The 12,323-nt window shown below is 54.4% G+C and overlaps 2 protein-coding genes across 4 annotated transcripts in view; one reads left to right on the top strand and one right to left on the bottom strand.

The window, feature by feature from the left end:
• MSH3 (mutS homolog 3) overlaps positions 1-12,323 on the top strand; it is a 534,775-nt gene that overhangs the window by 470,506 nt on the left and 51,946 nt on the right. The gene's annotated exons all lie outside the window — the stretch shown is intronic.
• On the bottom strand, positions 1,082-5,725 carry LOC134932043 (myb-like protein X). Its single transcript, XM_063926065.1, has 7 exons — positions 5,640-5,725; positions 5,248-5,443; positions 4,257-4,460; positions 4,048-4,172; positions 2,995-3,874; positions 2,606-2,930; positions 1,082-1,290 (listed from the first exon to the last, which is right to left on the bottom strand). Exons 1-7 carry the CDS (start codon positions 5,723-5,725, stop codon positions 1,082-1,084), a joined length of 2,025 nt encoding a protein of 674 aa, XP_063782135.1.

Here is a 12,323-nt window from a genome sequence, read left to right on the forward strand (position 1 = left end):
GCGTCCTCCTGGACCTTGTTCTCTTGGTCCGGCGTTTCCTCCTGGTACTCATCCTCCTAGTCCGTTGTGTCCTCCTGGTCCTTTTCCTGTTGGTCCGACACTTCCTTCTGGTTCTCGTTCTCTTGGTCCGACGCATCCTCCTGGTCCGATGCAAACTCCTGGTGGTCATCCTCTTGGTTCGACACGTCCTTCTAGTCCTTGCCCTTTTGATCCAACGCATCCTCCTGGTCCTCGTCCTTTTGATCCGACACGTCCTCCTGGTCCTCATCCTCTTGGTCCGACGCTCCTCCTGGTCCTCGTCCTCCTGGCCCAACGTGTCCTCCTATCCCGTCGCGTCCTCCTCGTTTATCTCTTGTCCGGCACGTCCTCTTTGTCCGATGCGTCCTCCAGGTCCTCGTCCTCTTGTTCCAACTCGTCCACCTGGTCCTCATTTTCTTGGTCCGATGCGTCCGTCTGGTCTTCGTCTTCTTGGTCCGACGCGTCCTCCTGGTCCTATGCGTGCTCTTGGTCCAACGTGTCCACCTGGTCCTTATTCTTTTGGTCCGATGCGTCCACCTGGTCTTTGTGTTCTTGGTCCGACGCATCCTCCTGGTCCTCGTCCTCTTGGTCCGACGTTTCCTTCCTGTCTGACGTGTGAGCCTGGTCCGACGCGTCCTCCTGGTCCTCGTCCTTTTGGTCCGTCGCATCCTCTTGGTTTGATGCATCCTCCTTGTCCTCGTCCTCTTGGTCCGACGCGTCCTCCTGGTCCTCGTTCTTTTGGTCCTTGTCCTCTTGGTCCGACGGGTCCTCCTGGTCCTCATCTTTCTGGTACGATGTGTTTCTGGTCCAACGCGCCCTCCTCGCTCGACGCATCCTGGTCCGACACGTCCTCGTCTTTCTGGTACGATGCGTCTTTCTGGTACGATGCGTCCTCCTAGTCTGACGCATATTCCTGGTCCGACGTCTCCTTCATGTCCTCGTGGTCCGACACATCCTCCTCGTACTTCTCTTCCGACACATCCTCCTCATACTCTTGGCCCGATACATCCTCCTGGTCCGACTAGTCCTCCATGTCCTTTTTTTGCAATGAGTCCACTTGTTCCTAATCTTCCTCCTTGTCCTCATTCACTTTCTCTGACTTATCCTCCTGTGCCTCTTCCACTTGTTCAACGTATCCGACGCGTCCTCCTGGTCCAACACGCCATTCCAGGTAGGACGCGTCCTCTTGGTCTGCCACGTCCTTTTGGTTTGACGCATCCTCCTGGTCCAGCGCGTCTTCCTCGTCCTCCTGGTCCGACGCATCCTCCTGGTCTGAGGTGTATTCCTAGTCCTCATACGAACTGGTCCAACACGTTCTCATGTCCTCTTTGTAGTCCTGGTCCAATGCGTCCTTGAAGTCTTGGTCCGACGTGTCCGCCTGGTCAGACGCATCCTTGTCCTACGCATCCTCTTGGCCTGATGCGTTCTCCTCGTCCACCTCCTTGTCCTCATCCTCTTGGTCCGACGTGTCCTCGTCCTCTTGGTCCGACGCGTTCTACTGGTCCTCGTCCTCTTGGTTCGACGTGTCCACCTGTTTCTCGTCCACTTGGTCTGACGCGTCCTCCTGATCCTCGTCGTCTTGGTCCGATGCATCCTCCTCGTCCTCTTGGTTTGACGCATCCTCCTGGTCCTCGTCCTTTTGGTCCGTTGCGTCATCCTAGTCCTCGTCCTCTTGGTCCGATGCGTCTTCTTGGTCCGTTGCATCCTCCTTGTCCTCGTCCTCTTGGTTCGACGTGTACTTCTGGTCCTTGTCCTCTTGGTCCGGCGCGTCCTCCTGGACCTCGTCTTCTTGGTCCGACGTGTGCTCTTGGACCGCGTCCTCCTTCTCCTCGTACTCTTGGTCCGACGTGTCCTCCTGGTACTCGTCCTCCTAGTCTGTTGCGTCCTCCTGGTTCTCATCCTCTTGGTCTGTCACGTCCTCCTGGTCCTTTTCCTCTTGGTCTGACACTTCCTCCTGGTTCTCATCCTCTTGGTCCGATGCGTCCACCTGGTCCTCGTCCTTTTAGTCCGACGCAAACTCCTGGTGGTCATCCTCTTGGTCCGAGGCATCCTTCTAGTCCTCGCCCTTTTGATCCGACGCGTCGTCCTGGTCCTCGTCCTCTTGGCCCGACGCATCCTCCTGGTCTTCGTCCTCCTGGTCTTCATCCTCCTGGCCCAACGTGTCCTCCTATCCCGTCGCGTCCTCGTTCATCTCCTGGTCCACGTCCGATGCGTCCTCCTGGTCCTCATCCTCTTGTTTTGACGCGTCCACCTGGTCCTCATTCTCTTGGTCCGATGCGTCCAACTGGTCTTCGTCGTCTTCTTGGTCCGATGCGTACTCCTGGTCCTCATTCTCTTGGTCCTATGCGTCCTCTTGGTCTTCGTACTCTTGGTCCGATGCATCCTCCTGGTCCTCGTCCTCTTGGTCCGATGTGTCCTTCCTGTCTGACGTGTGCGCCTGGTCCGACGCATCCTCCTGGTCCTCGTCCTTTTGGTCGGTCGCATCCTCCTGGTTCGATGCGCCCTCCTTGTCCTCGTCCTCTTGGTCCGACTGTCCTCCTGGTCCTCGTTCTTTTGGTCCTTGTCCTCTTGGTCCGACGCGTCCTACTTGTTCTCGTCCTCTTGGTCCGACGTATCCACCTGGTCCTCGTCCTCTTGGTCCAATGCATCCTCATGGTCTTCGTCCTCTTGGTCCGACTCGTCTTCTTGGTCCGACGCGTGCTCCTGCTCCTTCTCCACCTAATCTGAGCATCCTCCTGGTTCTCGTCCTCCTGGTCCTCATCCTCTTGGTCCAACGTGTCGTCCTGGTCCCATGCATCTTCCTGGTCCTCATACTCTTGGTCCGACGCGTCTTCTTGGTCCGATGCATCCTTCTGGTCCTCTTGGTCCGACGCGTCCTCCTGGTCCTCATCCTCTTCATCTGACGTGTCCTCCTAGTACTCATCCTCTTGGTGCAACGCGTACTCCAGGTCCTCATCCTCTTGGTGTGACGCGTACTCCTGGTCCAACTGGTCCTCGTCCTTTTTGGTCCGTCGCATCCTCTTGGTTCGATGCATCCTTTTTGTCCGCGTCCTCCTGGTCCTCGTTCTCTTGTTCCGCTGTGTACTTTTGGTCCTTGTCCTCTTGGTCCGACGCGTCCTCCTGGTCCCCTTCTTCTTGGTCCGACGGGGCCTCTTGGTCCAATGCGTCCTCCTTGTTTTCGTCCTCTTGGTCCAACGCATCATCCTTGTTTTCGTCCTCTTCGTCCGACGCATCCTCCTGGTCCTCATCTTCTTGGTCCGACGCGGCCTCTTGGTCCAATGCGTCCTCCTTGTTTTTGTCCTCTTGGTCCGACGCATAGTCCTTGTTTTTGTCCTCTTGGTCCGACGCGGCCTCTTGGTCCAACGTGTCCTCCTTGTTTTCGTTCTCTTGGTCCAACACGTCCTCCTTGTTTTCGTCCTCTTGGTCTGATGCGTCCTCCTGGTCCTTGTCCTCTTGGTCTGACGCATCCTCCTGGTCCTCATCTTCTTGGTCCGACGCGGCCTCTTGGTCCAATGCGTCCTCCTTGTTTTCGTCCTCTTGGTCCGACGCATAGTCCTTGTTTTCGTCCTCTTGGTCCGACGCGGCCTCTTGGTCCGACGCGGCCTCTTGGGTCCAACGCGTCCTCCTTGTTTTCGTCCTCTTGGTCCAACGCGTCCTCCTTGTTTTCGTCCTCTTGGTCCAACGCGTCCTCCTTGTTTTCGTCCTCTTGGTCTGACGCGTCCTCTTAGTCCTCGTCCTCTTGGTCTGACACATCCTCTTGGTCCGACGTGTCCTTCCTGTCTGACGTTTCCGCCTTGTCCGACGCGTCCTCCTGGTCCTCGTTCTCTTGCTCAGACGTGTGCTTCTGGTACTCGTCCTCAGGAGGAAGCGTCCTACAGATCTGACGCATTCTCGTCAAATGTGTCGTCCTTGTCCTCTAGGTCCGACGCAATCTCCTGGTCCTCGTCCTCCAAGCCTGACGTGTTCTCCTAGCCCGTCGTGTCCTTGTTCATCTCCTGGTCCTCATCCTCTTGACCCGACACGTCCTACTTGTCCTCGTCCTCCTGGTCCTCGTCCTTTTGGTCTGATGCGTCGTCCTGGTGCTCGTCTTGTTGATCCGATGCGTCCTTCTGGTCCTTGCCCTGTTGATCTGATGCGTCCTTCTGGTCCTCGCCCTGTTGATCCAATGCATCGTCTTGGTCCGACGTGTCCTCCTAGCCCGTTGTTTCCTCCTCGTTCATCTCCTGGTCCTCATCCACTTGGTCCTTTGTGTCCTCTTGGTCCAACGCGTCCACCTGGTTCTCATTCTCTTGGTCTGATGCGTCCACCTGGTCTTCGTATTCTTGGTCCGACACGTCCTCTTGGTCCTCGACCTCTTGGTCCGACGTGTCCTTCCAGTCTGACGTGTCCGCCTGGTCCAACGCATCCTCCTGGTCCTCGTTCTCTTGGTCCGACGCATCCTTCTAGTACTCATCCTCAGGAGGACGCGTCCTCTTGGTCCAACGTGTCCTACTGTTCTGACGCATCCTTGTTCAATGTGTCCTCCTGGTCCTTGTCATCTTGGTCCGACACGTCCTCCTGTCCTGACGCTAGCTTCTGGTCCTCGTCCTTTTGGACCGACGCGTCCACCTGGTCCTCGTCCTTTTGGTCCGACGCGTCCTCCTGGTGCTCGTCTTCTTGGTCCGACGCGTCCTTCTGGTACTCACCCTGTTGATCTGACTCGTCCTCCTGGTCCTCGTCCTCTTGGCCCGACGCCTCCTCTTGGTCCGATGCGTCCTTTTGGTCCGACACGTCCTCCTAGTCCTCGTCCTCTTGGTCCTATGTGTCCTTCCTGTCTGACATGTCCGCCTGGTCCAACGCGTCCTCCTGGTCCTAGTCCTCTTGGTCTGACGCGTTCTCCGTGTACTCATCCTCTTGGTCCGACTCGTCCTTCTGGCTCGACGCGTCCTTTTGGTTTGACGCGTCCTCCTGGTCCAACACATCCTCCTGGTCCTCGTCCTCTTGGCCGACATGTCCTCCTGGTCCTCGTCTTCTTGGTCTGATGCGTCGTCCTTGTCTTCGTCCTCTTGGTCTGACACATCCTCCTGGTCCTCGTCCTCTTCACCCGACGCGTCCTCCTGGTCCTCGCCCTCTTGGTGTGACGTGTACTCCTGGTCCTCATTCTCTTGGGCTTGGTCCGACGCGTTTTCATGGTCCTCGTTTTCTTGGTCAGACGCGTCCTCCTAGTCCACCTCCTGGGCCTCGTCCTACCGGTCTGACACGTGTGCCTGGTTTGATGCATTCTCTTGGTCCTCGTACGATGTATCCTCCTGGTCCAACACGTCCTCCTGGTCTGATGCTTCCTCTTCCGATGCATCCTTGGTCCTCCTGGTCTTCGTCCTTTTGATCCGATGCGTCCTCCTGGTCCTCGTCCTCTTGGTCCGTTGCGTCCTCCTGGTCCTCGCCTCTTGGTCAGACACGTCCTCCTGGACCTAGTCCTCTTGGTCTGATGCATCCTCCTGGTCTTGGTCCGACACGTCCTTTTGGTCCGACGTGACCTCCTGGTCCTTGTCCTCTTGGTCCGACACGTCCTCCTTGCCCGACGCGTCCTCCTTGTTCATCTCCTGGTCCTTGTCCTCTTAGTCCGATCTGATGTGTCCTACCTGTCTGCCTTGTCTGACGCGTCCTCCTGATCGTCGTTCTCTTGCTCGGACGCATTTTTCTGGTACTCGTCCTCAGGAGAACGCATCCTTCTGGTCCGACGCGTCCTACAGATCTGACACATCCTCATCAAATGTGTCCTCTTGGTCCGACGCATCCTCTTGGTCCTCGTCCTACTGGCCCGACGCGTTCGCCTAGCCCATTCGTTCATCTGGTCCTTATCCTCTTGGTCCGTGTAGGTCCTCTTGGTCCAACGTGTCCTCCTGGTCCTCGTCCTTTTTGTCCAACGCGTCCACCTGGTCCTCATCCTTTTGGTCCGACGCGTCCTCTTGGTCCACGCCCTGTTGATCCGATGCGTCCTCCTGGTCCTCATCCTACTGGCCCAACTTGTCGTCCTCGTTCATCTCCTGGTCCTCGTCCTCTTGGTCCTTCGCGTCCTCTTGGTCCTTCGCGTCTACCTGGTCCGATTCGTCCACCCGGTCCTCCACCTCTTGGTTCGTCATGTCCTTCCTGTCTGACGTGTCCGCCTGGTCCGACGCGTCGCCCTGGTCCTCGTTCTCCTTGGTCCAACACGTCCTCCTAGTACTTGTACTCAGGAGGACACGTCCTCTTGGTCCAACGTGTCCTACTGGTCTGACGCATCCTCGTCCAATGTGTCCTCCTGGTCCTTGTCATCCTGGTCCGACGTGTCCCCCTGGCCCGACGCTACCTTCTGGTCCTCGTCTCTTTCGGACCGACGCATCCTCCTCGTTCATCTCCTGGTACTCATCCTTCTGGTCCTCAATCTGTTGATCCGACGAGTCGTCCTGGTCCTCCTTGTCCTGGTCCTCGTCCTCTTGTTCCAACGCGTCCTCCTGGTCCTCGTACTGTTGGTCGTCATCCTCCTGGTCCTCGTCTTTTTTGGACTGACGCTACCTCCTGGTCCTCGACCTTTTGGTCTGTCGCGTCGTCCTGTTCCTTGTTTTCTTGGTCCGATACATCCTCCTGGTCCTTGTCCTCTTGGTTTGACGCGTCCTCTTGGTCCGACGCGTCCTCTTGGTCCGACGCGTCCTCTTGGTCCAACGCGTCCTCTTGGTCCAACGCGTCTTCCTGGACCAATACGTCCTCCTGGCCCTCAACCAGTTGGGCCGACCCGTCCTCCTGGTCCTCGTCCTACCGAACTGACGCATTCGCCAGAGTCCGTTGCTTCCTCCTGGTCCTCATCCTCTTTGTCTGATGCATCCTTTTGGTCATCGTCCTCTTGGTACAACACGTCCTCCTTGTCCTCATCCTCTTGGTCCGTCATGTCCTCCTGGCCCGACGCTTCCTCCTGGTCATCGTCCTCTTAGTCCAATGTGTCCTCCTGGCCCGACACTTCCTCCTGGTTATCGTCCTCTTAGTCCAACATGTCCTCCTGGCCCAACGCGTCCTCCTAGCCCGTTGCGACCTCCTCGTTCATCTCCTGGTCCTCGTCCTCTTGGTCCGACGCATCCTTGTGGTCCTCGCCATGTTGATCCGTCGAGCCGTCCTGGTCCTTGTCCTCTTGGTCGGATGTGTCGTCCTCGTCCTCTTGGTCCAACGCGTCCTCCTGGTCCTCGTACTCTTGGTCGTCGTCCTCCTGGTCCTCGTCTATTTTGGTCTGACGCTTCATCTTGGTCCTCATCCTTTTGGTCTGACGTGTCCTCCTGGTCCTTGTCCTCTTGGTTTGATGTGTCCTCTTGGTCCGACGTGTCCTCGACCAACGCATCCTCCTGGCCCTCAACCTCTTGGTCTGACCCGTCCTCCTGGTCTTTGTTCTACCGATCCAACATGTTCACCGGAGTCCAATGCATCCTCCTGGTCATCTTCCTCGTGGTCCAAAGCGTCCTCCTTGTCCTCATCCTCTTGGTATGTTGCGTCCTCCTGGCCCGACACTTTCTCCTGGTCATCGTCCTCTTAGGCCGATGTGTCCTTGTCCTTTTGGTCCAATGTTTCCTCATGGTCCTTGTCCTCCTGGGCCGACGCATCCTCCTCGTCCACCTCCTGGTCATCGTCCTACCTGTCCAACGCATCCTCCTTGTCCTACATGTCCTTTTGATCTTCGTCTGGCACGTACTTCTGGACCTCGTCCTCTTGGTCCGACACATACTCCTGTTCCTTGTCCTCCTGATACTACGTGTCCTCGTCCACCTCCTGGTCCTCCTGGTTGACCTGTCCTCCTGGTCCTCACCCAACCGGTCTGACGCATCCTCCTAGTCCGGCACGTCCTCCTGTGTCCGACTTGTCCTCTTGGTCCAAAGCATGATCCTCGTCCTCTTGGTCCAAAGCATCCTCCTTCTCTGGGTCCGACGCGTCGTCCTTGTCCTCGTCCTCCTGGTCTTTGCCTCTTGGCCCAACGCATCCTCCTGGTCTTTGTCCTCTTGGTCCGATGCATCCTCCTGGTCCTGGTCCTCTTGGTCTGATGAATCCTTCTTGTCAGACGCGTCCTTTGGTTTTGGTCCGACGCGTCGTCCCGGTGCTCGTCCTGTTGGTCCGACGCGTCCTCCTGGTCCTCCTTTTCTTAGTCCAATGCGTCCTTCTAGTCCGAAGCGTTCTCCTGGTGATCGTCCTCTTGGTCCGATGCGTCCTCTTGGTCCTGGCCCAACGCGTCCTCCTGGTCCACATCCTGGTCCTCGTCCTACCAGACCAATGTGTCCACTTGGTCCTCCTCCTTCCTCGTACGACGAAATCAAGTTATGAATATCTGTATTAGCGGTTTACCAATTACTGTTGAAGCAAGTTAAATTATCACAATAAGTTGAGTGTATTTTTAATAATAGTAGATAAAGGGAAAGGGGGTTGGGTGTCTTCTGCACAAGTCAATAATATATTAATATTTCATTAAATATTTTACAGTATTAGATCCCCAAATTGCGTATATACTAGTGATGTGCACCGGAAATTTTTGGGGTTTTGGATTCGGTTCCGCGGCCGTGTTTTGGATTCGGACGCGTTTTGGCAAAACCTCCTTGAAATTTTTTTTGTCGGATTCGGGGGTGTTTTTTTACAAAAAACCCTCAAAAACAGCTTAAATCATAGAATTTGGGGGTCATTTTGATCCCATAGTATTATTAACCTCAATAACCACTCATTTTCAGTCTATTCTGAACACCTCACACCTCACAATATTATTTTTAGTCCTGGATGACTAAGCTAAGCGACCCAAGTGGCCGACACAAACACCTGGCCCATCTAGGAGTGGCATTGCAGTGTCAGACAGGATGGCAGATTTAAAAAATAGTCCCCAAACAGCACATGATGCAAAGAAAAAAAGAGGTGCACCAAGGTCGCTGGATGGCTAAGCTAAGCGACACAAGTGGCCGACACAAACACCTGGCCCATCTAGGAGTGGCACTGCAGTGTCAGGCAGGGTGGCACTTCAAAAAAATAGTCCCCAAACAGAACATGATGCAAAGAAAAAAAGAGGCGCAATGAGGTAGCTGTTGTGACTAAGCTAAGTGACCCGAGTGGCCGACACAAACACCTGGGCCATCTAGGAGTGGCACTGCAGTGTCAGACAGGATGGCAGATTTAAAAAATAGTTCCCAAACAGCACATGATGCAAAGAAAAAAAGAGGTACACCAAGGTCGCTGGATGGCTAAGCTGTCACGATCCGGGTATCTGGACGCCATTACCTGCCTTTCAGATGTCTCCTGAGGCTCGCTCAGCGTTCCAAGGCCGGATCTCATCTGTGTCCACCTACTGCACATTCCTCCTGTCACGCTGAGATGCTGTCACAGCGGCGCCATGTTTGAATCCTGCATGGCGTCTCCCGTTCTCCGCGGCCTCCGCCGCCGCTCCTGTGTTATAGGTGCAGGTTGTCAGTGTGGTGTTCCATGCCTGCCGCGGCCTCCGTTGTCATCCACGAGTCTCAGCATACATTTGTCAGTCTGGCGTCTCCTGTCCTCTGTGGCCGGCGCCGCCATTACAGTTATGTTTCCACATGGTTTCCCAAGCCAGTTTTCCCTCCAAGTTCTAACATGGGCGCAGCCATGTTGGATTTAATCACATGCTTCAGTTCCTCCAATCCACTGCCTGGAAATCTGCATAATTGCCCAGCCAATACCTGCATTGCTGCAGGTATAAGTATCCTGTGCCTGGGCCAGGAAATGGTCAGTGCTTTGTTTGTCATACCTTGTTCCAGTCTCTCTCCTGTGGTTGTGTTTCCAGGTTCCAGCTCCTGTCTCCAGGATCCACCAAAGAGACCCGCACCTGCCTACCATCCTGCGGTGCAGCCTGACTCTGCAGTCCTCCGTGGCTGATCCAGTTTCCAGCTTCCAGCTATTTCATCTGCTTCCAGCAGTATCCACTACCACCGGTAATCATCCTTCAATTCCTCTGTTTCCACGCTCCCTAGCATCTTACTATATTCACTCTGTGTTTCATCACCTGGCTGGTTCTACCCAGCATTCATTCAGTGACTTTATCATCTGGCTGATTCCATTCCGCATCCACTCCGTGTCTTACCACCTGGCTGGTTCCATCCAGCAATAACAACAGCTGATTCAAGTTACCAACTTCATCTGTTCCATCTACTGGCATGTTCCTTGGATATCTTCACTACTACAGCCAGGCCTGGTAAGGTTATTCCATCTAAGGACTGTAACAGCTGTTCTTACCTACCAGTGTCCTGTGTAACCATTTCATGGTCAGAGTGCTCCAGGAATCATATTATTTATCATTTCCATTATTTACCTTGAATGCTGTTTGTTTACACGGAGTCTGTTAATAAACTTTTATTTTGACTTTTACCTGGTTGTCATGGTCACACCTTCGGGTTTCCTTTTAACACTTACATGTCCAGGGGTCTGATTAAGTTCCTCTCAGCCCCTACAACTGAGGCTTTCTCCTGTCAGCCAAAACCCTCAGTTGTGACAGTAAGCACTGACCATATGAATCCAGCCGGAGACCAGGATCAAGCGGCTAGGCCGATGCAAGAACTGGCAGCCAGACTCGAACATCAGGAGGCTGCACAAGGCCACATCATCCGCTGTCTCCAGGATCTCTCTACGCGGCTGGATGGGATTCAAACGACCCTCCGTGGACCTGGCACGTCCGGTGCGTCCACTACAGTGACACCAGCTGTAACCCCACCCACCTTACCCATTTCCATTCCACGTTTTCATCTCCCAACGCCAGCAAAGTTTGAGGGATCTCCAAGGTTCTGCAGGGGATTTCTTAACCAATGCGAAATCCACTTTGAGCTTCAGCCTGGCAATTTCCCCAGCGACCGTACTAAAATTGCCTATATCATTTCCCTTCTCAGCGGCTCAGCCCTTGACTGGGCATCACCTTTATGGGAGAGGTCTGATCCCCTGCTGTCCTCCTATACGGACTTTGTGGCAACATTCAGGCGCATCTTCGACGAGCCAGGCTGGGTAACCTCTGCTTCAGCTGAGATTCTCCGTTTACGCCAGGGAACACGTACTGTGGGACAGTATCTCATACAGTTCAAAATCCTGGCATCGAACTGGCATGGAACGACGAGGCCCTGTATGCTGCATTCTGGCATGGCTTATCAGAACGCATCAAGGATGAGTTAGCTACCAGAGACTTGCCCTCTAAGTTGGATGAGCTAATTTCTCTTTGCACGAAGGTTGATCTACGTTTCAGAGAGAGAGCAACCGAGCGAGGAAGATCGTCTGCTCCAAAATCTTCTGCTCCTCCTCTTCGTCAACCGTCTCCATCCAAGGATGAGCCCATGCACATTGGCCGTTCCCGTCTATCTCCCGCTGAGCGCCGAAGACGTCTCTCTGAGTCTCTCTGTCTCTATTGTGCAGCTCCGTCTCACATTATCAATGCCTGTCCCAAACGTCCGGGAAACTCCAAATCCTAGCTCGCCAAGGAGAGGGCCGGCTAGGAGTAATGATCTCCTCTCCATCTCCTCATGATTGTAATCTCCCAGTCTCGCTCCAAATTGCTCAACGTTACAGGAACGTCATTGCCCTCCTTGATTCCGGAGCAGCTGGGAATTTCATAACCGAAGCTTATGTTAAACGGTGGTCCCTACCCACCGAGAGACTTCCTTCGTCCATCTCCTTAACTGCAGTAGATGGCAGCAAGATTTTCGACGCAGTTATTTCTCTAAGGACTCTACTAGTTCGTCTGAGAGTGGGAGTTCTTCATGCAGAATTTATTTCCTTCCTAGTGATTCCAAGAGCCACACATCCAGTGGTTTTGGGCCTTCCATGGCTCCGTCTCCACAATCCGTCGATTGACTGGACGACTACGCAAATACTAGCATGGGGTCCCTCCTGTGCTAAGACTTGTTTGTCCAAAGTGCTTCCTGTTTGTTCTTCTTTCCCCAGGTCGTCTGATGTTCCACCTCCTCCATATCAAGACTACACGGACGTGTTCAGTAAGGCTTCTGCTGATATCCTTCCTCCTCATAGAGAATGGGACTGCCCAATTGATCTCATTCCAGGGAAGGTTCCACCTCGATGCCGAACTTACCCGTTGTCTCTGCCTGAGACGCACTCCATGGAGGAGTACATCAAAGAGAACCTGGTGAAAGGTTTTATTCGACCTTCTTCTTCTCAAGCTGGCGCAGGCTTCTTCTTCCTTAAGAAGGACGGTGGTCTGCGACCGTGCATCGATTACAGAGGTCTGAACGACATTACCGTCAAGAACCGGTATCCTTTACCTTTGATTACAGAGCTCTTCGATAGAGTCAGCGGAGCAACCATCT

This window comes from Pseudophryne corroboree, chromosome 1, assembly GCF_028390025.1.
Source record: "Pseudophryne corroboree isolate aPseCor3 chromosome 1, aPseCor3.hap2, whole genome shotgun sequence".
Classification (NCBI taxonomy): Eukaryota; Metazoa; Chordata; class Amphibia; order Anura; family Myobatrachidae; genus Pseudophryne; species Pseudophryne corroboree.